Source organism: Canis aureus, chromosome 6, assembly GCF_053574225.1.
Source record: "Canis aureus isolate CA01 chromosome 6, VMU_Caureus_v.1.0, whole genome shotgun sequence".
Taxonomy (NCBI): Eukaryota; Metazoa; Chordata; class Mammalia; order Carnivora; family Canidae; genus Canis; species Canis aureus.
In genome coordinates this window covers 26113229-26140802 of record NC_135616.1, presented here as the reverse complement: position 1 = coordinate 26140802, position 27574 = coordinate 26113229, and the positions used below count along the sequence as shown (strand labels likewise).

At 40.2% G+C, this 27574-nt stretch overlaps 1 protein-coding gene across 7 annotated transcripts in view; it reads right to left on the bottom strand.

Moving 5' to 3' along the window:
* MAPRE2 (microtubule associated protein RP/EB family member 2) overlaps positions 1-27574 on the bottom strand; it is a 159959-nt gene that overhangs the window by 91784 nt on the left and 40601 nt on the right. Inside the window, exon 1 of one of the 7 annotated variants that reach the window (XM_077900456.1) lies at positions 978-1255. The exons of 5 other annotated variants lie outside the window; for them this stretch is intronic. In XM_077900456.1, the coding sequence (XP_077756582.1) occupies positions 978-1096 (119 nt within the window). In that variant the 5' untranslated portion in view covers positions 1097-1255. Of the gene's footprint in view, positions 1-977; positions 1256-27574 lie in introns of those variants that run through there. One more of the 7 variants, XM_077900457.1, reaches the window with a different exon arrangement.

Below are 27574 nucleotides of genomic sequence, written 5' to 3'. Positions count from 1 at the left end.
TGGGCTGCATCAGACCCTAGCTGCATTCTCCATTACATTGTTATCCTTATCAAACAATGCAAACAATTTTAATGAGCTTATCTACTAGAACATATTGCCAGATATGCTAATGTAAAAATGATGCCAACCACACTGACCGACTCATTAATCACAAAGCTCACAACACAATGACCAGGATCGGTCCCATCCTCAAATCAGACGTCGGCAAAATAGCAGGAATTACCTTCCTACCGTTTAAAGAAGGGCGGGCTCCCCCACCCATGCGGAGGCTATAAAACTCCCAAGAATACGCTTCACGGCACCCGGTTTCCCCCAGGTCCACTGCAGTCCAGTTTCTTTCTAATAAACCACCGGTTCGATGGGAGAAAATTTTGGTGAATGTCTGACACCGTGACCTCTGCTGTCAATCCCTGCACCAATCAGCGAGCAGAATTCTTACAAAGCTCCATCAATCTGGCGGTTTAACATCACGGACTGCAGCTTCATCTAGAGGATTCCATCTTTCCTGCACACACACACACACACACACACACACGCGCGCACACACGCACACACACACACACACACCAGGGCGAGCGCAAACATTTTTCTCGCCATCCTCCTGTAGTCCCTGCCCTGAGGCACAGCCTGCCCACTGGTTCCTTTAAAATGTGAAGGAAAGGACGAAAGGAAGTGCTACAGCCTGTCTCCCTTTGGGGGGGGGGGGCCTGCTTGCATTTTTATCAGTGTGGAGGGAAGGCGGTGGAGGGAGACCCCTCGCAGGCGGCAAACCTATTCACACAACGCCCTCCGTCTGCATTCGTGAAGCCTCCACGCTCAACCAACATGACACATGCAAGCAGACGGCAGAGGATCCCAGGCGCGCCGGCGAACGCGCGTCTGCAGCCCGCTGCGGGCGCAGGGTCCGCTCCATTATATAACGGGCCGGATTTCCGCGCGCCCCCGCCCGGCGCCGCGCCCGGTGCCAGCCCCATTACCTGTAGGAACGCTCCCCGCGCACTGTGTGCTTCCGGAAAGGGATGATGGTCCCGTTATCCTGGATGATGTCGTTGTTGTTCTCGCCATTTGGGGACAGCGTTTGGGTCGGACCAGGCATTGGCGCACTCCCGAGGAAGGGAACAAACCGCGGTGGGCTGGCTGGGGAGGAAGGTGGCCGCGTCGCGTCTTCCCGCTCGCCTGCTCCGCGCGCAGACCGTGCCTGCCTGCCGCCCGCCCGCTCGCTGGCTCCCTGCTCCGCGCTCGCCTCCGCCCCGCCCTCCTGCGTCCCGCCCTCCCGGCTGCTGACGTCAGAGCGCCGGCAGCAGCTCCGGGTCACGTGGCCCGGCCCGTCTCCATAGCAACCCGCTAACTCATCACCTCGCCTCAATTCGCACAGGGCCGAGGCGTGACCGTGCCAGCGGCTGCAGGCAGGCACCCGGGCAGGCCTACATCTGGCATGTAAAACCCCAGGCCACCCCCAGCCCCCCTCACGCACTCGCCTCGTCTGAAAACCAGCTCTTCCTCTAACCATTTCCTTTCCGACCCGTGCTCCAACTGCAGCTGTGTACACAAAAGACCGATTCAGGCAGAGGGGTGTGGGAGACCCTTTAACTCCTTCAATTCCAAGTTCTTGGAGCATTCGAATTAAACTCGGTCTGGTTGCAAAAAAAAAAAAAAATATGTGTGTGTGTGTATATATATATATATTGGCTAAATATATATATATATATATATGAAAGATCTGGTTGGCCTGATCCAGAAAATGTACCAGACTAAGGCGGTTCAGATTTCCAGCTTCCTCCCCACCCCACCCCCATTCTCTTTAACAGCAGCAACCTCCTCCCCAAAGCCCCAAACCTGAAAACCTAAGAAGAAGCTGTGTTTCCTTCTAATCAATGTAGCCTTTACTTTAATAAGGTGAAGAGTAAAGATTGCAAATGAAGAGATTTTCTGCACAAAAGAATCCTCAAAGAGGGTTTAAAAAAACGGCCACCGTTTTAGATCATGATGGTTACCCGAGACTCCCCAATTGAAATTCTTCAACTGCCTCTTGATACAGATTATTAACTCCTTGTCATTTATTTTATTCTCATTTGAATTAAACAAGTCAGCACTCAATTTAGTATTTGGAAGCTCTCAACATTCTAGCTGGTCTATATCATTGCAGTGCAGTTTTCAAACACATTGGCAGTGAGACAAGTACTATTAGTATCATCCCTATTTTAAAATGAGTAAACTAGTGAGATTAAGTAACTTGCTCAAGGTCACAGAATTAGGAAGTGGTGAACTGGAACATCGAAATGACATGCTTTTCTCAATGTGATTGGATGGTACTGATCTATATTTAATGGGGGCTCATAAATATAGATCAAGGTAAGAATCAAGTACTTTATGTACACTCTCAACATGACCACTGTGAAAAAAGCTGTGAACAGAATTGCTAGTACTAGGCAAAGTCGATGGATTAGATTATAAACTCTCAACAAACCCCAGATGCATCCACTGCTTTCCTCCAGAGAAGAGAGACTTAAAAGGATACTCTGCTTATCAAAAGCGGTCTCCGACCTTTTGTGAGATAAGAAGGGAAGAAATGGGGGGTAATAAAGGATAGCATTACTATATGCAGCAGAAAGTACAAGGCTATGTGATTCACCCATTCACATTACTGTATGGTTTATCAGCTTTATCATTTTGTGCTATAGAAGTTAAAAAAACAAAACAAAACAAAAAAAAAAGAACCTTGTCATTTCTGACAATTCTCCAGCCTATCTCCCTGGTAATGAGTTATTTCTGGCATCGAGCTTCTAGAATTAGAATCAAATAGTTCACAACCCAGATGGCAATGATAATCTCAAGCAAGGGGAGATTTTTCCTATTTCATATTCTTCTTTTGGGCTATGTTTTAATAATTTTATTTTTCTATCTTTCCAGTGAACTCACAGTGGACAAGTTGATATTTGTTTTAATCCATATCTCAGCTTACATGAGATTTTTCCCCCCTCATGCAGTCAGGATCCACTTCTGACCTAAGACTGGCAAAATACACAGATAAATATATCTAAGTAAAAGATACACTGCAGATTGAAGAGGCTTGAGAGAGTAGACATCACTAGGAAGATCTAGAGTTCCTCTTACTATTTCTGTTATCTGCCCCGTGGTTGTCGATTTCCTTACTAATTTGTTCCCTTTCATAAAAGCTTCCCCTTTCTTTGGTGATAGTCTGAAGGTGAAAAGCATAGTCTACAAATCAAGTATTTAGTGTTTTTAGAGTACATCCTCTCATTTTGGATTCTTTAGTACAGCTTACTTCTTCATGATCCCATATTTAAGTAATACAGTGTCCAGTGAGGACTACATTTGTCAGAATTTGATTGTATAGTTCATTGGCTAAATCAACTTATTTTGTGGAGATAATACTCCACGGTTCTATGCTGCTCATGAAGGAGAGGACTATGGCCAAGAATTTGGCTTGAGGGGAGGAGTTAGTGAGTCAGGTGAAAGAGGTACCTAAGAGTCCTTGTAAATCTCCCTTTAAGACTGCTGTGAGCCATGTTACTCTCAAGGGTCCCAGAGAGCTCCAGAGACCTGTGATTACCCTCTAAGACATTGGGTAACCGAGGTAATAATTTGAAAATACTAAGCAGATGTGTTTTCATTCCTTTCCCCATAAATCAAGTAGGCTGGCAGCCATTCTCCTGTTTAGCCCTAGGGAAAAGGAGAGGGCAGATTCCACTTTGGGAAGGAGGATGCAGGATACGGGAATGTGCAAAAAAGGCAGGAAGAGGGAGGAAGGAGTCTACCCCTTCCAAATCCGATTGAGTGTAGAAAGGAAGAGATGAAAGGAAGCAAAAGCAGGTTCCCAAAGGGAGATGATAGAAAGGCTTGGCTTTGTTCTTAGCCTTAGAGACTAACTTTGACCTCCTTTCCCACTTGAAACTCCGAGAAAAATCACCTCAAGCAGTACCCCCCCCCACCCCACCCCTGTTACATACCTCCCTCCTCAAGCAAGATAGGTCCCAGTACAATAAAGACTAAAAGCAGTGGCTTGGTATGGCTAGGTAGAAGGGTTAGGGACAGGGAAGGTTATCTGAAAGATTGCACAGGGCCACCTGGGTGGCTCAGTGGTGGAGTATCTGCCTTCTGCTCAGGGCTTGATACCAGGGTCCTGGGATCGAGTCCCGCATGGGGCTCCCCATAGGGAGACTGCTTCTCCCTCTGCCTGTGTCTCTGCCTCTGTCTTTCGTGAATAAATAAAATCTTTAAAAATAAATAAATAAATGAACAATCACCCAAGAGTTGGAGCTATTCAAAGACAGTCGAAATTGCAAGAGGCTCTAACTCTATCTATAAATTGGCAAGTTTAAAACTATCTGTGTCCCCACCTCTCAGTAGGGTGAGGACAGTCACACAGATTATAGAAAAAATAACCATGCTAAAGCATCTATGAATATTTGATTGTGGAATAAGATTTTTGTCTTATGTACATAGGCAATTCTAAAATAAAATATATGCAGACCATACATCTCCAACTATCCCATGGAGAAATGGCTCCTCTCATCAAACATCATGATTAAAATTGGGGTTCTGGAGTCAGGCAGACCAGGGTCACCTGCTTAGTTTCACTACATGCTGGCTGTGTGACCTGAGCAAGTTACTTTACATCTTTAAGATTTGGTTTCTTCACTTTCCTCACCTAGAAAGTAGGTGTAATAATACTGGTTTCATAGGTTGCTATGGAGATTACATTACAGAATATATTTAAGGCAGTTAACACGGTATTTGGCATAAGATAAACGCTCTTTAGTGTTAAATGTTATTTTAAAACAACATGTAAGGTGTCTCTTGTGTATTAGAAGCTGGTACAACAAGAAGAGAAGTCCCAGGCTCTGTCCTCAAGGAACTCTTGGGGTTGTGAGCAAGATAAAAATGCCAGCAATTATGATACATCATAATGCTGTAATAATGGTACCATACAGGGTGATATAGGCCCATGGAAGATGAGCGCCTACTTCAGAAAGGAAATTAGGAAGTAAGACTGCAATGTTCCCCCAAGGAACTATCACCTAATCCTGATGAGTAATAATTATAACCTTTTTTTGTCACTTCCTATGTGCAAGATAGAATATAAAATCCTTTAGGGTAGCTCCGACTGTTTTGTTCACTGCTCCCTCTGCAACTCCTAGAATGGAGCCTGGCAGCCAGTGGGCATGAAACGAGTACAAAACTCTTTTAGTTATTCAACAAATTCTTAATTTGATTCTCACAAAAACCCTACTGACAAAATTGAGGCCAAAAGAATAGCAATTTTCCCAGTATTGGATATCAGGTTTTCTTGGCCCCAAAGTTCATATGCTCATCCATTAGGCTGTGTTGCATTTAAAGTGGAAACAGTAGTATTGTGGGAAGATAAAGGATTTCTCAAGCAGATATACTCGGGTAGGTAGGAAAGGATGTGAGGTCTCTGGGAAACAGCAATTTGTTGAGTATAGACCAAGAGCACATAATGGCAGGAGATAAGGCAAGGACCAGGCACAGAACAGTGCTGTGGCCGAGCTAAGAAGCTTGACCTTAGGGGGATCTCTGGGTGGCTCAGCGGTTTCGCGTCTGCCTTCGGCCCAGGGCATGATCCTGGAGTCCTGGGATTGAGTCCCACATTGGGCTCCCTGCATGGAGCCTGCTTCTCCTTCTGCCTGTGTCTCTGCCTCTCTCTGTGTGTGTGTGTCTCTCATGAATAAATAAAATTTAAAAAAAAAAGAAGAAGCTTGACCTTAATTCTGAAGGTGTTTTCGAACTATGAAGTGCATTATGGAGAGAAATTAATGGTGAAATTTGCATATCACAAAGGTCTGGTGTTGGTAGTAGTGGGGAGAATGTATCAGAGAAGACTAAAATGAATCAGTGATGAAGGCCTAAACGAAAACACTGGACAAGGAGCTGTAGAAGAAAGCACAGATCTGAGCTCTGCAGAGGGCTTAAAAGTTAGGATTTTTTGACTAATTGGATGTGGGCATCATCATTGATGGAGGTTATGGGTGGGTAGTGAAGGAGAAAGACCTTTCATATGAATCCCAAGATTATGGCTTGAGTGACCAAGTGGATAATGGTATCATCTATCATGCTAGGAAATACAGATTGAATTGCCCTTCTGGAAGAAAAGTTCTCAATGTGTTTGGACATAGAAAAATACTTCTAGTAATTCTAGGACATCTCAGTGGTGAGAATGAGCAGTTATTGGGCTTTACATATAGCAGGTGTTCATTAAATATTTGTTGACTAAGGGAATGTGTATGGGCCCTTGATTTATTTGGTATGTTTGAGTTGGAGATACATAGGATTTGGAGGAAATTATCTCATAGGTGATAATTGAAGCTGTGGGTGTTGGTACCCTCAAAGAGAAAGAGAAGGCTTGGCAAGGAACTCTTGAGAAGCCCAGTGATACAAGACAAGCCTTCAAAGACAGACTGAGAAGGGGGTGCCTGGGTGTCTCAGTAGGTTGAGTGTCTGCTTTTGGCTTGGGTCCTGATCTCAGGGTTCTAGGATCAAGCCTGTGTGGGCTCCCTGCTAGGTGCCAAGTCTGCTCCTTCCCCTGCTCGGGCTCTCCTTTTCAAATAATAAATAAATAAAATCTTTAAAAAAAAGACTGGGGAAGATTTTTGCCTGCTGGGACAAATCAAAGAGGGAGTGGTTTTGCTCTGCCCAAGGGAAAAACAAGTTTCAGAGGTCTCTTGGGCTACACGTCACAAAGTTTGAATAATGTAAGGGCAGAGGAGGGTTTCCTGGATTTTGTGAGGTACTCTCAAAGATATTTTTAAGAGGCTGGATTTCAGATCAGACCCCATCAATGATTTCTGAAGAAAATAAATATTCTAGTAGGGAGAACTGTAATCCTCTGCAAAATCACCAATATTCTGACTAATCCAAGACCTTCAAGGAAGGAGGAGATATTAAATCATGGTTCATACATACTATCAGCAACTAATTAGAATCAATAAGTATTTGCACTAAAAAAGTTCCCAGCAATATTAGAGGGGCCAATATGTTCATAAATGAGCACCTGTTAGGCACCAGATGAACTGACCCTTCTTCTGACCTCCCATTTTAGTGGGGTCATGACCCTCCCTCCAATGGTAAAACAAATATTTAAAATGGATGTTTGGAGAACAGGATTACTAAGGCAGACCCAGAAGACACAGAACCAGGAGAGCAACAAGCAAAAAAAAAAAAAGGAAACCATCAGATATTTCAACACACAGTCCACTCAGGTGGAACTGGGCAGATTTTAATATTCAGAGTTCCTAGGCTATCAGACAATCATGTTTCTCTTGAGACTTCAGCCAGTGAGTACCGCCAAAGTCCTTGTCTCTCTACTGCTCCAGCATGTGAAGTTCATCTAGAACAGGGATTTTGTATTACCTTGGATTTGAGAAATCCAAAAGACAATAGCAGAGAAGATATGAAATCATTAGCCAGGAATGGATGTTAATCCTGATTCCATCCCCAAAGCCCCTACTCATCACAAATGCCTTTCCAGGTGAAAACGTGTTCACTGAAGCTGATAATCGCTGCTGTCAAAGGCATTCACAGCTGTCACACCACTTTAGATGGGGGCTTCCTTAGATTGTTATCACCTCCTATTGCAGACAGGGTTCCACTTAGCAGTCACATTGCTTCCCTGGGACTAGTAATTTCTCCCATGCGTATGTCCTAGGACATTTTCCAGTAGAGAATGGCAGGGACAGGTTATCAATCAATGGTTTAAAATATGCTCCATATCCAAAATGATAGCAGGAGAATAAATATACAATTGGCCAGCCAGGGGTGCTGGCCCTGAAATTGCATTGGTGGCATAGAAATGTATTTGGGATTGGCTCTTGTTCACTACTTTTAACCCCAAGGCATAGCAGATTTTATTAATTCCTTCTTCAGATCTGATGAGAATTTTATGATATGTAGATACCTCCTGGTTTTTAATAATACCATTTTACTTAAAATTGGTGGATTTCCTCCACATGAAGCCAACCTAAAAGGTGTGCTCATCCATGATTGACTTTTGAAATTGCTTGTTCTTGGAGATTACTTTTCAGCCATATTTTTATAGCTATGCTGATATGCTCATGCAGAATTTTGCAAGCATCCTCCCTACCTACTAGTAAAATAGCAAGGTTTTCATAATGTCAAGACACAGAACATGCCACTGCCTAGGCTGCCTCTGTGTGCTGGAACTTTCTAATTTGCCTTTCCTTGGATTTTCTCAAGCTTGGACTTAATTTTGTGGAATAATTCATAGAACATGATGAGAATGCAATTTAAAAACACTCAGGGCATTATGATTTCTGTAATCATTCAATCAAATCTGTGCAATGTGAGGTTTCAGTCTATTAAATAAAAATGTGCTTTTGAATTATACCAGCTGGCTGAATTTAAGAGCCTTAAATATGTTTTCCATAAAAATACAATGTCATAAATGTTAATTGAAGAATGTATTAAGTATTACAGAAATATAGAAAATAAAGCAACCATGCCTGGGGAAGCAGGAAAAAACCTTACCAAGGCAGTGATATTTCTATCAGGGCTCATTCAACAATTATTTATAGGGCACCTACTATGTGCCAGGAACAATTCTAAGCACTGAATATACAGAAATTAACAAAATAGACAAGATTCTCTGCCCTCATGGAACTTACACTCAAGTGAATGTTTATGTCATGTGGGAGAAGAGAGGACTTCAGAAAGGTACAGAGGGACCAGACTATACAGGGCTCTGAATGGCCATTGTAAAGGTTTGACTTAAAACAAAAGTCAGAAACCATTTATTTGTAGGAGTGGTAGCAGCATCTGCTGACAGAGATGTGGAATTTTAACAATAACAACAGCAACATCTAATATTTATTCAATACTTTTTAATGGGCCAAATGTGATGCCTTAATCAAGTAGGTATTTTAGTCTTCAGAAACTTAAAAGGAGTGGTTTTAAATCTCCCTTGTCTGAGGAGGTAACCAGTTAAAAATAACTTAGCCTGATCACCAGCCAGGAAGTGGCAAAGCTGGGCAGGAACATACCTGCCAGGTGTCAAAGTCATCATTCTTATTCACTGACAACAACCTGCCTTCCATAAAGCCTGGTAAAACCTGAGCGTAAGAATGCAGAATCTAAGGTTGGGGAATAGTAGGGATGAGACATCAGATGGATGTAGAAGCAAGAGAATGTAGATTGCTGCCCTAAAGGCAATTAATTCAGTCTAGGGAACAAGGAGGTAAAGCCAGAAAAAGACGTGAAGGCAGGGGCACCAGGAAAGGATGGGAAGCTGTACAAAAAAAGCACTATCGTAGGATTAAGGGATTGGAAGGAGTGGAAAGATAGGAATTTAAACTTATGGTTAAGGAAAAGATGGAGGAAGGCAAGGAGGAAGAGATACCAGGCCTTGGGGTTGGCAGTATATATGATTAATAGGAAAAAATAATTTTCTTACCCTTATTGATAATAATTAACCTTTTTTCCCCCTGAATAAACCTCAACTATTTTTGCCCATTTCTTTGATATCTTCCGGAGGGGAGAGAATACCACAGGCTTTTTTTTTTTTTTTTTTTTTTTTTTTTGGTACTTATTTTCAAAGTTAAAATCTGCTTTCATCTTCACTATGCCAAAATTGTTGTAGTTCAACCATTCCAGCTATAGACTTGCCAATTTGAGGGCTTTTACAGATATGTATCTGAGCCCAAGTTCAGGAAATTCCTTTATTTCCTTCTCCTATTTTATTTCCATGTTTAAATTAAGCACATCTTGGTGAACTGACTGAGTAGGACAACGAAAGAAGGACAAAGGGCATCTTGGGCTCAACTGGGTGGCAAGAGAAATGTAGAGACTGTAGGTAGCATTAACAAATAATCTTCCAAAAAACCAACCCTCCTGCTCCCCCCCCCCAAAAAAAATCTTCCAGAAGGCTCAGAAGCTTTCAAGACAGTATTTCCTTAGGGCTCCCAAAAGTCATCTAACTCATTTGGTTTTATTTCTGACTTTGATATTAAAAAGTTCAAACTGGGTGATGGGACTCATTAATATAAATGTGAAGCCAGGGGGCAGGGTTACACAGGTGGTGAAGATCCAGTAGTTCTAACAGGTACCAGTGGCCTTCAGAGTTTCAGAACTGCCCAGAACTCAGGCCACCAATGGCAACAAGGGACACTGGGAGGGTGGGTCTTCCAGAGCTGGGGCTTCTCTGTCAAGTCTGGTGTACATGGCAGCAGGATTGTGGCTCACTGATGTCTCCTCTACAGAGTGTCAAGGGAACATGAGGCCAGCAGCTGGGAAGCAGTGTGAGTAATGAAAGAGAAATTCCCCAATTTCTGACCTCATCCAAATAAAATTTTTAAGAAGAAAATTAAAGAAGCTTAGTTCATTAAAAAAAAAAATGTAAATAAGTTTCTATCAGAACTATTTTAATTAGGGATCCCTGGGTGGCTCAACGGTTTAGCACCTGCCTTCAGCCCAGGGCGTGATCCTGGAGTCCCAGGATCGAGTCCCGCATCAGGCTCGATGCATGGAACCTGCTTCCCCCTTTGCCTGTGTCTCTGCCTCTGTCTCTTTCTGTGTCTCTCATGAATAAATAAATAAAATCTTTTAAAAAAAAATTAATTAGAGCTTATATTTTGTTTAATCAAGACCTTATAAGGCCAAGTACCTTCATGTCCTCAATACACATTCACTGAACATCTACAGAACATGAAGGGTCCAACTACAGAGTATAGCATGTGAAAACAAAGGGTCACCTTCAGCTAGCTTCCATTTAATTTCTATATGAAGTTATCAGATTCTTAGGAAATACAAAAGAATCTTAGTCTCAACAACATATGGAAAGCCACAATGAGTTAATAGTCAGCTGATAGAATTACAATCAAGGGATTAGCTCTCCTACACTGCCTCTCATGCTCTCCCTTAAACCCCTAATTCCAGTCTTTAGAGAGGATCCTATCAGCCTTCAAGGATGCAAGGACAGGATCATTATAAACCAGAAGCAATGGTATGTCTAGTGATTTTTTATTATTCTTGTCTTTCCATCTTTCTGGGAACTATTCCTTCAAGCCTTGTGATTCTAGTAGAGTTTGCCAATTATAATATTCCATCTTCCTGGCTCTAAGGATTGGTTCTGAGTTAGGCCTATGATCAAGGTATTTAGAATATCTCTCTAGCATTAAAAACAAAAAAGCTGGAGAGAGAGAGAGAGAGAGAGAGAGAGAGAGTGTGTGTGTGTGTGTGTGTGTGCACTTGCCTATGTGCTTGGCAGGGTGGGGGTGGGTATGCAGAGATAATACCCTTCTTATTAAGATAGCACTTTAGAATTGAGAAAATACAGTATAAATTGTGGGGCAGAAATAAAAGGCATCCAAATCAGAAAGAAAGAAAGAAAACTGTCACTATTTGCAGATGACATGATGTTACATAGAAAAACCCCCAAAGACTCCACGAAAAACTTGTTAGAATAAGTGAATTTAGTAAAGTTGCAGAGAACAAAATTAATATACAGAAGCCAGTTGCGTTTCTATATACTAATCAACTATCAGAAAGAGAAATTAACAATCTCATTTACGATGGCATCACAATGAATAAAATATCTAGAGGTAAATTTAACCAAGGAGGTAAAAGACCTATACACTGAAAATTGTAAGGCACTGATAAAAGAAATTGAAGACACAAATGGGTATTCCTTGCTCATGGATAATATTGTTAAAATGTTCATACTATCTAAAGCAGTCTACAGATGTAATGAAATTCCTATCAAAGTTCCAATGGCATTTTTCAAAAAAGTAAAAAAAACAATACTAATGTTTATATGAAATCACAGAAGACCCAGAAGAAACCAAGAAATCATAAGGATAAATCTGGAGGCATCACACTTCCTGCAGTTATAGTATAAAAAGGGTACTAATCAAAACAGTGTGGTACTTGCACAAAAACAGACACATAGACAAATGGAATGAATAGAGAGCCCAGAAATAAACCTATACTTTTGGAATTTTTTTTAAAGATTCTTTTTTTTTTTTTAATTTTAGAGAGTGTGCATAGAGGAGGGGGGAGGGGCAGAGAAGCAGATAGAATCTTAGACTCCTGGCCTAGGACAGAGCCCCATGTGGGGCTTCTTCCACAACGCCAAAATCATGACCCCAGCCAAAATCAAGACTAGACCACTCAACTGACTGAGCCACCCAGGTACCCCTGTAGGATTAATTTATGACAAATAAGGCAAGAATATACAATGGGGTAAGGACAGTTTCTTTAATAAATGGTGCTGGGAAAACTGGACAGCTACATACATTAGAATGAAACTTGACCCTTACCTTACACCATACAGAAAAATGAATAGATCACAGACTTAAACATAAGACATAAAACCTTAAAATTCCTAAAAGGAAACAGCATTTAAGCTCCTTGATATCAGTCTGGCAATTATTTGTTGGATTTGACACCAAAGCAAAGGCAACAAAAGCAAAAAACAAATAAGTGGGACTATATCAAACTAAAAACTTCCCGTACAGCAAAGGAAACCATCAACAAAATGAAAAGGCAACCCATAAATAGGAGAAAATGTTTGTAAGTCATATTTAATAAGGGGTTAATAATAAAAAAAATCTAAAGAACTCACATAACTAAATAGCAAAACAACATTTAAAAAATGGAGAGGAATTAAAAAGACATTTTTCCAAAGATGACATACAAATAGCCAATACGTACTGGAAAGGTGCTCAGTATCACTAATTATGAAGGAAATGCAAATCAAAACCACAAAAAGGTATTACCTCACACCTGTGAGAATGGCTGGTATCAAAAAGACAAGAAATAAGTGTTGGAGGGGACGTGGAGCAAAAGGAATCCTTGTCCACTGTTGGTGAGAATGTAAATTGGTACAGCCACTCTGGAAAACAATAAGGAGTTTCCTCAAAATGTGAAGAATAGAAGTACCCTATACTCCAGCAATTCCATGTCTGGGTTGTTTATGGGAAGAAAATGAAGACACTAACTGAATAAATATCTGCACCCCTATATTCATAGCAGCATTGTTCATCATTGTTCATAGCTAAGACATGGAAGCAACCTAAATGTCCAGAGGCAGGTGAATGGATAAAGAAAACATGATACATTCTACCCCCCCAAAGTGGAATGTTATTCAGCCATAAATAATTGAACTATATTGCCATTTGGAACAATGTGGATGGACCTTGAGGGCATTATGTAAAGTGAAGTAAGTCAGGGACACCTGGGTGGCTCAGTGGTTGAGCATCTGTCTTAGGCTCAGGGTGTGATCTCAGGGCCTTAGGATAGAGGCCTGCATCAGGCTCCTCACAGGGAGCCTGCTTCTCCCTCTGCCTATACTTCTCTCTCTCTGTGTCTCTCATGAATAAATAAATAAAATCTTAAAAAAAAAAGTCAGAGAAAGACAAATACCATATGATCTTATGTGTATGTTGAATCTAAAGAAACCAATCAACCCCAAATCAGAGATACAGAAAGCAGTGGGAGATAGATAAAATGGGTGAAGGGAGTCCAAAGGTACAAACTTCCACTTACAAAACAAGTCCTGAGGATGTAATATACAACATGATGACGATAGTAATATTGTATTGTACATCTGAAAGTTGAGGGAGAGCTCAAAATTCTCATTTAAAAGAAAATAAAGGGGATCCCTGGATGGCTCAGCGGTTTGAGTGCTTGCCTTCGGCCCAGGGCATGATCCTGGGGTCTCGGGATCAAGTCCCACATCGGGCTCTCTGCATGGAGCCTGCTTCTCCCTCTGCCTGTGTCTCTGCTTCTCTGTCTTTCTGTGTCTCTCATGAATAAATGAATAAAATCTTAAAAAAAATAAAAAATAAAAACAAACCACTTGTAACTGTGGTGATAAATATGAACTAGACTTACTGTGATCATTTCCAACATATATAAACAACAAATCATTAGCTGTATACCTGAAACTAGTACAATGTTATATGTCAAACATGCCTCAATTTTAAAACAGAAAATATAGTATAAATTGTATACTTACTATATTTTTAAGGAGTAGAAATAGAAAGAGGTCATAGTTTGGATTATTAGATTCAAATTTGGAAAAAAAGAAGATTCAAATTTGAATCCAAATGCTGGTCCTTAAAAGTTGAGTCAACTTGGCAAATTACTTCTCTTAGCTTCAGCTTCTTCATCCATAAAATGGGATATATGAAGATTCACAAGGCAATACTCTGAGATACAAAGCTTGTTCTTGCTTTAACAACTGAGGCCATAATTGGTTACCTTTTTCCCTTCAGAGGTTTTGTCGATTTCTCCTCCCCTTGAATCTAGGCAGGCCCTGTGGCAGCTTTGAGGAATAGATTTTTTTTGAACAATAGATTTTATTGTCATAAGTGTTATACCAACTAGTTCCTAGCCTAGACTTTACAATGACTAGCAGCTTTTGCCTTTGTCTCTTGGAAACCAGCTGCCCTGTAAGAAGTTCAACTATCCTCTATCACCATGCTATGGGAAGTATGAGCCATGGGGAGAGGCCCCAGAGGAAGAGATCATGGGGAGGAGGGAAGGAGGAGTGATAGGGAGAGGCAGTGAACCCAGAGAGTTCAAAGGCCCATGACTGAAGAAGCATCCTCTGGCCCCAGTCACCACAGCTAATCATGATCCACTATGTGGCTCAGAGATAAATTGCCGAACTGAGACCTTCCTGAATTCCTGATCCACACAATCATGAGCTATAACAAAATGGTAGTTTTATGTGTATGAGTTTGGGGATTGTCGGTTATGCAGTAATATAGGTAATACCAACACTCTGTTGGTTCCCTATTGCTGTGTAAGGAATCACTTCAAAACTTAGTGGGTAATACAAACGATTTTAAAAACATATTATGAACAGCTATACGCCAATAAATTAGGCAATCTAGAAGAAATGGACGCATTCCTGGAAAGCCACAAACTACCAAAACTGGAACAGGTAGAAATAGAAAACCTGAACAGGCCAATAACCAGGGAGGAAATGGAAGCAGTCATCAAAAACCTCCCAAGACACAAGAGTCCAGGGCCAGATGGCTTCCCAGGGGAATTTTATCAAACGTTTAAAGAAGAAATCATACCTATTCTCCTAAAGCTGTTTGGAAAGATAGAAAGAGATGGAGTACTTCCAAATTCGTTCTATGAAGCCAGCATCACCTTAATTCCAAAGCCAGACAAAGACCCCACCAAAAAGGAGAATTACAGACCAATATCCCTGATGAACATGGATGCAAAAATTCTCAACAAGATACTGGCCAATAGGATCCAACAGTACATTAAGAAAATTATTCACCATGACCAAGTAGGATTTATCCCTGGGACACAAGGCTGGTTCAACACCCGTAAAACAATCAATGTGATTCATCATATCAGCAAGAGAAAAACCAAGAATCATATGATCCTCTCATTGGATGCAGAGAAAGCATTTGACAAAATACAGCATCCATTCCTGATCAAAACTCTTCAGAGTGTAGGGATAGAGGGAACATTCCTCGACATCTTAAAAGCCATCTATGAAAAGCCCACAGCAAATATCATTCTCAATGGGGAAGCACTAGGAGCCTTTCCCCTAAGATCAGGAACAAGACAGGGATGTCCACTCTCACCACTGCTGTTCAACATAGTACTGGAAGTCCTAGCCTCAGCAATCAGACAACAAAAAGACATTAAAGGCATTCAAATTGGCAAAGAAGAAGTCAAACTCTCCCTCTTCGCTGATGACATGATACTCTACATAGAAAACCCAAAAGCCTCCACCCCAAGATTGCTAGAACTCATACAGCAATTCGGTAGCGTGGCAGGATACAAAATCAATGCCCAGAAGTCAGTGGCATTTCTATACACTAACAATGAGACTGAAGAAAGAGAAATTAAGGAGTCAATCCCATTTACAATTGCACCCAAAAGCATAAGATACCTAGGAATAAACCTCACCAAAGATGTAAAGGATCTATACCCTCAAAACTATAGAACACTTCTGAAAGAAATTGAGGAAGACACAAAGAGATGGAAAAATATTCCATGCTCATGGATTGGCAGAATTAATATTGTGAAAATGTCAATGTTACCCAGGGCAATATACACGTTTAATGCAATCCCTATCAAAATACCATGGACTTTCTTCAGAGAGTTAGAACAAATTATTTTAAGATTTGTGTGGAATCAGAAAAGACCCCGAATAGCCAGGGGAATTTTAAAAAAGAAAACCATACCTGGGGGCATCACAATGCCAGATTTCAGGTTGTACTACAAAGCTGTGGTCATCAAGACAGTGTGGTACTGGCACAAAAACAGACACATAGATCAGTGGAACAGAATAGAGAATCCAGAAGTGGACCCTGAACTTTATGGGCAACTAATATTCGATAAAGGAGGAAAGACTATCCATTGGAAGAAAGACAGTCTCTTCAATAAATGGTGCTGGGAAAATTGGACATCCACATGCAGAAGAATGAAACTAGACCACTCTCTTTCACCATGCACAAAGATAAACTCAAAATGGATGAAAGATCTAAATGTGAGACAAGATTCCATCAAAATCCTAGAGAAGAACACAGGCAACACCCTTTTTGAACTCGGCCATAGTAACTTCTTGCAAGATACATCCACGAAGGCAAAAGAAACAAAAGCAAAAATGAACTATTGGGACTTCATCAAGATAAGAAGCTTTTGCACAGCAAAGGATACAGTCAACAAAACTCAAAGACAACCTACAGAATGGGAGAAGATATTTGCAAATGACATATCAGATAAAGGGCTAGTTTCCAAGATCTATAAAGAACTTATTAAACTCAACACCAAAGAAACAAACAATCCAATCATGAAATGGGCAAAAGACATGAACAGAAATCTCACAGAGGAAGACATAGACATGGCCAACATGCATATGAGAAAATGTTCTGCATCACTTGCCATCAGGGAAATACAAATCAAAACTACAATGAGATACCACCTCACACCAGTGAGAATGGGGAAAATTAACAAGGCAGGAAACAACAAATGTTGGAGAGGATGCGGAGAAAAGGGAACCCTCTTACACTGTTGGTGGGAATGTGAACTGGTGCAGCCACTCTGGAAAACTGTGTGGAGGTTCCTCAAACAGTTAAAAATATACCTGCCCTACGACCCAGCAATTGCACTGTTGGGGATTTACCCCAAAGATACAAATGCAATGAAACGCCGGGACACCTGCACCCCGATGTTTATAGCAGCAATGGCCACGATAGCCAAACTGTGGAAGGAGCCTCGGTGTCCAACGAAAGATGAATGGATAAAGAAGATGTGGTTTATGTATACAATGGAATATTACTCAGCTATTAGAAATGACAAATACCCACCATTTGCTTCAACGTGGATGGAACTGGAGGGTATTATGCTGAGTGAAGTCAGTCAGTCGGAGAAGGACAAACATTATATGTTCTCATTCATTTGGGGAATATAAATAATAGTGAAAGGGAATATAAGGGAAGGGAGAAGAAATGTGTGGGAAATATCAGAAAGGGAGACAGAACGTAAAGACTGCTAACTCTGGGAAACGAACTAGGGGTGGTAGAAGGGAAGGAGGGCGGGGGGTGGGAGTGAATGGGTGACGGGCACTGGGTGTTATTCTGTATGTTAGTAAATTGAACACCAATAAAAAATAAATTTAAAAAAAAACTTAGTGGGTAAAAACAGCAATCATGTTATTATTTTTTATTTTGAGGCTGACTAGACATACGAGGTGGTTGTCACTTATGATCTCTCATGCAGTTGTAATTGAAAGGATAGGTGACTACTGAAATCACCTTAATGACTTCCTCAGCCTCACTAACTGGTGGTCGACATTGCCTTTTGGGCCCCTCAGCTGGGGGTCTGGTGGAACACCCATACACACCTCTCCACATTGCTTGGGCACCCTCCCAGCATGGCAGGTTGATTCCAAGCATGACTGTCCCTAAAGAACACGCAGAAGAGCATGCATGGGATTTCAGAATCTACTCTTGGAAGTCCCAAAGCATAAGTTCTTTAATACTTTGCTGGTCAAAGTAACCCAGATTCAAGAAGGAATATTGACTCCATCAGAATCATAAATGGAAGGAATGTCAATATCACACTCTAAGAGAACCATGTGGGAGAGGAGCTACTGGGGCAGCCATCCATGAAAAATACATTGCGCCACACTCACCCTGTTCCAACTCCTTAACTCCCTATCTCCTCCACAGGGTTAATAAAGAATTTGAGAGAAGAAAAAAAACAATCAGTGCTCAAGTATTGAGTTTCAAAATAGATTTTAAAGCCCATGGCATGGATAGTAACCTGAAGAAAAATTTGTGAGCTTCCAAAGTCTGATTTTCAAGTATCAAAGGCTTAAGATCCTTGAAGGATTCAGAACTTAAAGTGCACACTCTAAATCACAAGAGTGCATTACTAGTTAGAGGCTGTTGAGGTAGGAGGCTGGTGAGTGTCCTTGAGAAGGGAACCTGTCCTCTCTCCTAGTCCCAGTCATGCCTCAAGTCAACTTGGGGATTTGCAAGTAGAGGGAACTGGTCCTTTGCTTTGTGTCTGGAGCCCTCAGGAATGGCAAAGCCCCACAGAGCTTTCCAACTCACCACAACACAGAACAAGATGGGACAGAGGCCAGTGAATGGCTTAGCAGGATACGGAATTTTCGGCAGAGAGACCAAATATTCCTGGGGAGGGAGAACACACCTGACCCCACGTGGTAGTGACAGAAATATAGTGACAGACAACACCAGCAGAAAATAGACATTATCTGCTGACAGAGCAGGTTTCCCTGAGGGAAAGTTGCCATGACTGCAACTCAAAAAATCAGATCTCCATTCAGGTTTCCAGAAGCACCTTGTAAAAATGTGGTGTGGTGTCTATAGTCATCACCGCTTCCCTCACTTACTGAATAAGCAGACCAGAAGCAGAAATTAGGCTGGCGCCATTGCTTGGGATGATGCACAGGGCATTTAATGAGGAAGCTTCTCCCCACCCTCTTGTCATCTCTCCTGCTTGAACTGGGCCCATATTCAGCATTCAATTTTGACTCCTCAGAATCTTTGCCCCACCCCACCTCCGCCCTGTCTGATCCTGTCACCATATCTGTTCATTTCACTGAATTTCATGTGACACAAGACACATAGTTCCCCTCTTTTCTCCTGCCACTCGTCACCCCCTACTGCACACCTACTACTTCATGCCTAGATTATGAGACTCTTGAGAAGTTTGCTTGCTTCCTTGCTCTTATTCCTCAAGGCTTCAGAACTATCACCACAAGAGCTATCTTTTATCCCTTCTTTTTTTAAAGGTCTTCACTGGTTTCCTGTCGCTTTCAGGATAAACATTCAAAGTTTTACTGTGGCTACTGAAGGGCCCTAACACAATCTAACTACCTTTAGAAACCTACCATCCCTCACCATATAGAAGAAGGGTGGGATTTAATTTGCTAGTTCTGCCTCCTGGTATCAGCATGAGAAAAGACTTCCCCGGTAATAAGCAAAGAGCCTGTAATATTTCTATTTTGAATCCTTCACATGAGCTCTTATAGAGATAGATTCTTCCCTCTGATTATTGTAGCCTAGGTTCAGTGGCACTGCCAGACCTCTCAGCTACCATTTCAAAATAACTTCAGCTTGCCTCATGGTAAAGTGAGGAAGAGGACAGCAACTCAGGTCACATGAATTATGATGTAAATGTAACAGGATCTGAGTTGTCCTCTCTTTAGAGTCCCTGTCCATCCAGAACATTCAGGACGAGGAGAGAAAGCCAGGAACATTCATCCACCATCTCAGCTTCACAACTGCCCTGACTACATCCGATTACATCTGAGAGTTGGAATCCCTGTTTTCAGCAAATTAAAATATCAGCTTAAAAATTCATAGGCAATTCTTGCTTGGAAGAAACAAGGAAGCCTGGTGTTGCTATTTCCTAGGTTCAAAGTTTTGCAGAGAGAATGAGTTTCGAGGCTGGACGGCAAGTCCAAAAAAGTTTCTCTGGCTGGTCACTTACATTTGGACACAACCTGCTGAACAGCAGCCTCGCATTCTGCACACAAAAGCCTCGACTCAGTAAAGGAAATCATCCCACGAGTGCTCTCCTCCCACATTTGCATTACTTGAGAAGAGTTCCTGAAGTTTGGACGTAGCACTGTGGAGCTGAGCCAATAAACTTCACAGCAGTTATGAAACAGCTGCAAATCCACGCTTAGGTCATGCCTTGTACCAATACTATATAAAGGACACATTCACATGGAGAAAAGCAATGTGGCTTTACTAGTGCTGGTCAAGGTGAGCAGCTTGATTTCACTAAGGTGACTGAAGAACCTCTTGGGGGGGGGGGTTGTTTCCTAATGAGGCGATTCTAGGATGTATTGTTAACCTGGATTACTTTTCATATTTTATTTTCTCCAATCTGCCTCCCTCCAAGCAAAAAAATAATAATAATAAAAATTAAAAACCCCAAAACCAAAAACAGAAGTTTACGTCCCTCTTCTAAATCTATCCATTAACCATTCACAACATGGAAGGCAAGAACCCAACCACAAACCAAAACAAAGGCAATCTGTCTAACCTTTCAGAACTTTTTCACTTGGATTTTAGCTGGCGCAACACAAAGCAAGGGGAGATGGGTGGCAAGGGGAGATGTTGCCATCTACAGTATTACATTTACTGAAAAGATCTTTTTCTGATTCCCCTTGACTATCAGTCAGGCAAATGTGAGAGCCACGTTTTCTGTGTGATTTTATACATAATTATCAGTCTCTGCAAAATGGGAAATGGAAGCTCAGTGAACTTTGGATTCTGTTCCAAAGATCTTTGTAAATTTTATTAATCTTGAGATTGTTTACATTTGCTAAAGAAAAGCAAGTTATACGGTTTTAAGAATTGAAGTAGATTTGTGTAAAATGCATTGTTCTACTGCAGTCTGAAAAAGGTGGCGTTTTAGTCGAAAGGCCTTCAGCAAATAATTGCAACAGATAATTCATGAGTGAGGGATGATGTCAGGCTGTGAATGAGGAGGACCTGAAGGCGAGTTGATAGTTTACGAAAGGGTTCTATTCTTCCCAGCTTCAACTTAGGTATTTTATTTTATTTTTCAAGATTTTATTTATCTGTTCATTAGAGACACAGAGAGAAAGAGGCAGAGACACAGGCAGAGGGAGAAGCAGGCTCCATGCAGGGAGCCCGATGCAGGACTCTATCCCAGGACTCCAGGATCATGCCCTGGGCTGAAGGCAGGGCGAAACCGCTGAACCACCTGGGCTGCCCACAACTGAGGTATTTTAAAGACTTGTAGTAAAATAGGATAAATAAGATCAAGCCTAGGAAGTTGCTAAAATCCCAGCTCATGGTAGCAGAGTAGGATTAGAAGCTCACTGAAAACTTCAATATTTAGTGCTCTGGAGCTTTGAGTGCCTCTAATGTAGAAAAACCTGGGCTCTTTCCTGCAGCCATAGATCAAATCATTCTAAGATTGGATAGAATCAGTATACACTGTTAACCTGAAGCATCAACTCTTTGTTGACCTGAAAGTTTTGACCAAAACAAGTGCTACTTATTCTTTCCTGTGGTCCACGGTGGTTCTTTAGTGATATATTTGACACTTATGATTAAATAAAAAAAATCTGGATTATCACATTATGACAAATATATGACCACATGACAAATATCACTTAATAAAATGGCCACATTTTCATTTCTTGACCAGCCTAGAGAAATGCTACTGGATAAAAAAAAAAAATAGCAAGGCATCAGCAAGTTTAAAAAGTATATTATCCTGGGTATCATTTTGTCCATTTGTTTGGTTTAGATTACCCTCGTCAGGAGTCTGAAAATATTATACATCTTTACTTTACTCTTTTTAAAAAAACCATCCTATTCCATTATTTACCAAATGACCAAATCCTACCCATGCTTCTCCAATTGCCTCTCAATTTTTTGTTTCCATAATCATGTCACCTGAGCTACAGGCAAATGTGAAAGCTTCCGAGAGTCCATCTGTGTTCTCCTTTCAATCCTCTTAACATAGGGGAGTATTTGTAATTTGTGGAATATGCAGAAGAATGAGGGCATACAGAATGTCTAATATTAAAAGCAAACATCTCTTACTACTTTCCCTTACCCCTAGTCCCATTTTAAATAATCTTTTTGAAGTACTTCTGCTTTTAATTCTCCTGGGGTTACAATTGTAGCTCTAAAAATTCAGGTATGTTCTATTCTTAATTTATCAACACAGTATTTTCCACTATGAAAGAAACTCAACACTTCTATTGCTTCTTGCCTCTCAATTATTGTTAATATTTTGAATTACTCCAGTGGTTACTGTTAGGACTTTAAGCAACATTCTTAAAATCCCATTTCTTGACTCATTCCAAGGAGCATGACCTATCAACTCTCTATTTTATGTCTCTTTGCAAACTTTTCTGCTTTTAATTTTCATGGCTTTACCATTAGGTCTCCTTTATCCTTAATATTTATATTATGTTCTATGACTGTATTTAAGGCTTCCTTGTTTTGACTGTAGATTGCTTCCGAACTTGAAGTCCAGTAAATAGAACTTATTAGGTCATTTTTTCTTCTCTCCAACATTAAGTGGTGTTACCTTTCATAGAGAAAGAAATATAATCTCATTACATCTTGCAATCAGAAGAATATTCTAATAAACCAAAGTCAAATGGATTATCTTTCCACAGGCCATTAATTGCTCAAAAGCATGCCTCATTTTAAGATTAAAGTTGAGTCTTACCATATCTATGTATTTGACCTATCTGTATCTACATAGTTTTTCCTAGAGACTTTTTTTTCTGACAGAAGAAAACTATAACCTATAACCATCATTGTATGATAAATAATATTCAGATTTGAACTCTAAATTTATAGTAGAATCTGACTCTTTGCTGTAAGACTTCCTCATAGAACCCACTAATGTAGGCCAATTGCTTTGATATTATTGCTGGCATCTTGAGGTTTCTTATAATTGGACTCTGTCAGTAGTCTCATCGTTTTTCGATGTCATATTATCTTTTATCTTTTTCTCTATGTTTCTAGACTATATCTTCAAGTTGCTTGAGGAGAGGGGTAAAGTTTTTAAGTCTTCAGGTCAGAAAATGTCTATTTGCTCTTACACTTTTTTGATACTTGGGTTGAGTACAGAATTATAGTTCCAAAATCCATTCCCTCAGAGCTTTGACAGCCTGGTTCTATGTCTCCTAGCTTCCAACTATGTATCAAAGTTATTCCATTCAGGTGATTGCTTGTGTTGGTAATCTTCTCATTGTCTGACTTTCCACCCCAGGAGCTCTAAGACATCCTGTATCTTGAAATTTCACCAAGATGGGTATAGGGTTGGCTTCTTTTAATCTGCATCTTTAGGCTTTTCTGATTTGTTTTTTTTTTTCCTCTAGAGATTCAAACTATGTTGGAACTGCTAGATCATCCTTTCAGATCTCTCAATATTTTTCACCTTTTGTTTTGTACTCTGGAATACTCTGTCAACATTCAAAGTCTTTCTCTTGATTTTTAGTTTGCAAGAACTCATGTTCCCTAATCTCATCTTATCCGTAGCATTTTTTTTAAGCAAATAGGTAGTGGAGTTTGATTAATTCAATACTTTTTATTCTAAGGATAGATTTGTTTTCTTCCACTCACAGATTTCATCTAAATTATACAAATTCTTTGAATTATTTCAATTGTTCTTTTTCCATATTTTGTCTTAAAACTTTTTAAATTAGCAATATAATCATATCCTCTTTCCATGTTCTAGAAGTTTGTCAATTTCTGGTCCTTACTCAGGTTTCCAGAACTGCCAATTTTTTTTTAATTGTTATTTCAATTGATGATCTGGAAAGAAAGGAGGCAAAACTATGTTTTTAGAATACCATCTGAGAATTCAATGTTTCTAGATTATTTGCATTGTGTTCAGTATTTCCCACTATCTAAAATACAAAGTTTACATATAAAGCCTAGATGACTTAGTCTGGTATTTGGGACTCAGTACTATTTGATCCTGGTTTATCTTTCTCCCTTAATCTTCCAGTAATCACATTAAAGAATCCGTCATCGCCTCCTACCCTCCTTGGCATGGTTTATGCTGTTCCTTATGCCTTCTGTCTGGTATCTGGAATGGCCTTTTTACTCCTCCTTAATCTAGATTTTACAAAAGTAGGCTCAGCTCAAAGTTCACCTCTTCTGAAGCATTTATGACCATCCTAGGATAGCCAAAATTCTGTAATAATTAAAACCACTTGAGTTCCATCCAAGTGAATTGTTCTTTGTGCTAGCAAGGTGACCTTTTTTGACCAGAATTCTCTGCCATTTTTACCTTGAAATCCAAAATAATTTCACTTAAGTGGAATTAAATTTAAAAGCACATGCTTTATGTTTTGATATCTTCCCATACAATAAAATATTGAAGTTTTGATGAAATGCAGCTTTGGGCAGAAGACATGAATAGACATTTTACCAAAGAGGACATACAGATGGCCAACAGACATATGAAAAGATGCTCAACATCACTCATCAGGGAAATACAAATCAAAACTACAATGAGATATCAACTCACACCTGTCAGAATGGCTAAAATCAACAACACAAAGAACAACAGATGTTGGCAAGAATATAGAGAAAGGGAACCCTCTTTTCACTGTTGGTAGGAATGCAAACTGGTGTAGCTACTCTGAAAAATAGTATGGAAGTTCCTCAAAAGGTTAAAAATAAAACTAACCTCTGATCCAGCAGTTGCACTACTAGGTACTTACTGAAAAAAATACAAAAATACTGAAGGGATACATGCATTTAGATGGCCAAATGGCCACTGAATGGTGAATAAAGATGATGTGATATATATACACACTGGAATACTACTCAGCCATAAAAATGAAGTCTTGACATTTGCCATGACATGGATAGAGCTAGAGAGCATAATGCTGAACAAAGTAAGTCAGAGGAAGACAAATACCATATGACTTCACTCATATGTGGAATTTAAGAAATAAATGATTATGGGGGGAGAAAGAGGCAAATCAAAAAATAGACTCTTAACTACAGAGAACAAACTGATAGTCGGCAGAAGGGAAGGAGGTTGGAGGATGTGCTAAATAGATGGTGGGGATTTAGGAGTACACATGTTGTGATGAGCACTGGGTGTTGTATGAAAGTGTTGACTCACTAAATTATACACCTGAAACTAATATTACACTGAGTTAACTGGAATTTAAATAACTTTAAGGAAACAAAGAGGAGGATTGAATAGTGTGCCTGAGTTAGGCAGTTTCTTAAATTTTGTTTTGAGCAGGAGGCAATAGTGATAGGATATTCTTATTTCGAGAGACCTTTCTAGAAGAATGGTTATCCCCTTTGGAGGCAATAATGTCATTACACAACATTCTAAGCACTCAATTCTTATTTTCTGACAAACTGAGCAGAGTTTTTCTCTAAGCCAGGCATTGGAAAAGGATGCTAATGATTTAGTTCAGCCTGTAAGCCAAAGCAAGGTTATGTGAGTGGCATTACCTCACACAAGTTTGAAATGTATCACTCCCCAAGAGCAAAAATAAAGTTGGAAGCACAAGAATCCCATGAGGGAAACTCTACCAAGCAGATATTATGTAGCCTAGTCATTGCCTTGAAAAATCATAACATAACACATCAGCATTTTGAAACCTCATGGTCCAGTAAAGGACTAACACCATACTCCAAAGCAAGAGTATGAAGTATTGGAAAATAAAAAATCCTCACGACCTAGAATTTAGTTCTCTAGGGAAGCACTTTGGCTTACCTTGACCTTTACTGTTCATGTTACCTAATGTACTTTGATGTTAACCTGATAATCTGTGATTCATTGGAATTGCTTTCTTGAAGACTGAAATAGGACTAACTTTAGAACAGAGGCAAACACGTCAGTGCATGCATTTTAAGCGGAATGATATTTGAGGTAAGCAAGGCTGAAAATCTGTCATCTACTGTATAAGCCGCTGAGCAATCTCATGTCAAGCCAGTTTTATAGATTATGCAGAATCCAAAAAGCATAAATTAAGTGCCTAACGTCTGGGGCGGGAATGATAATTAAAATAGAATGCATCATCTACTTTTATTTAGAATATTATGTTTTGGAAAAATTACATGTGAGAAAATTTGAAATCCAAGGTAATACCCACTCTGGAATTCCATAGTTATTCTCAAGGGATGTGGGAACACACCGATATGGGACTTCCAGTCAGGGTTATTTAACCAGTTAAGAACTGTAAGCTTAAAACTTAACCAAACTTAGCTTTGAAAGAGACTCCGTAAGTCAAACAATGGGAGGTTGGAATAATAATAGGATGTCAATTTATAGACCGTTCTATAGACCTTAACATTATAATCAGGAATATGTGTGACAGCATGAAAAACTTGTGACATAAAATGAAATTAATAAGCAGTATACTGATGTATGCACAAGGTATTGTTCCAACTACATGAAATTATATGAATGAGGACTAGAAGGAAAAGAAAAATTGTTAGAATAGAATTACAGGTGATTGGCTTTTCATGATTTCTACTATTATTTTCAATAATTGAAATTTCGGGAATATTACAAAAGTAGAACATTAACTATGTAAGGCATTTAAGAAGAAAGGCAGGCAGCATTGGAGCTCTGGGAGACCTTTGATTACCTACTATATTTCTTATGAGATACATCATAAGTATTCATAATTGTAGCTTGACTTTTGCCTAGATGGTAGTGAAGACAATGGTTTAGTTCTGTTTCTTGATTAAATTAAAATTACTCAATTGTGCATTTCTTAAAAGATTAATTTATTCATGAGCGACACAGAGAGAGAGAGGCAGAAACACAGGCAGAGGGAGAAGCAGGCTCCATGCATTGAGCCCGATGCGGGACTCAATCCTGGGATTCCAGGATCATGCCCTGGGCCAAAGGCAAGCGCTAAACTGCTGAGCCACCCAGGGATCCCCTATGGCACTAGTAATTGTAGTTCCATGAAGGGGTAACCTATGATCAACATAACCAAAATAGTGGGAGGGTAAAGAGGGCAGGCAAGCAGACAGAGGAGGTGTATAGGTACAACTTCCAAGATAATCAGAATTAAACAGATACACATAGCATCAGTCAATTGCCCCCTATTACCTCTATTCCACCTCCAATCCTACCCCAAAGGTTTTCTGCTTTTCTGGTACTTCCCAACATGTATATCTAGCTGTGAGTACTACTTGTGGAAAATGGCTTTGCATTTCCTGCTTGGGTATTAATCTTGCCTCTACTACTTATTAGCTAGGAGCCCTGAACAAGCTTGTTAAGCTCTCAAACTCATTTATAAAAAGCATAAACAAACTCCACATAGGACATATAAAGATGAACCAATTTGGGCAGCCCCGGTGGCTTAGAGGTTTAGCATCATCTTCAGCCTGGAGTGTGATCCTGGAGACCTGGGATTGAGTCCCACGTCAGGCTCCCTGCATGGAGCCTGCTTCTCTCTCTGCCTCTCTCTCTCTGTCCCTCATGAGTGAATAAATAAATAAAATAAATGAACCAATTTTGCATAAGACATCCTATGTAAAGTCACTAGCAGAGTACTTAACACACAGTAGCC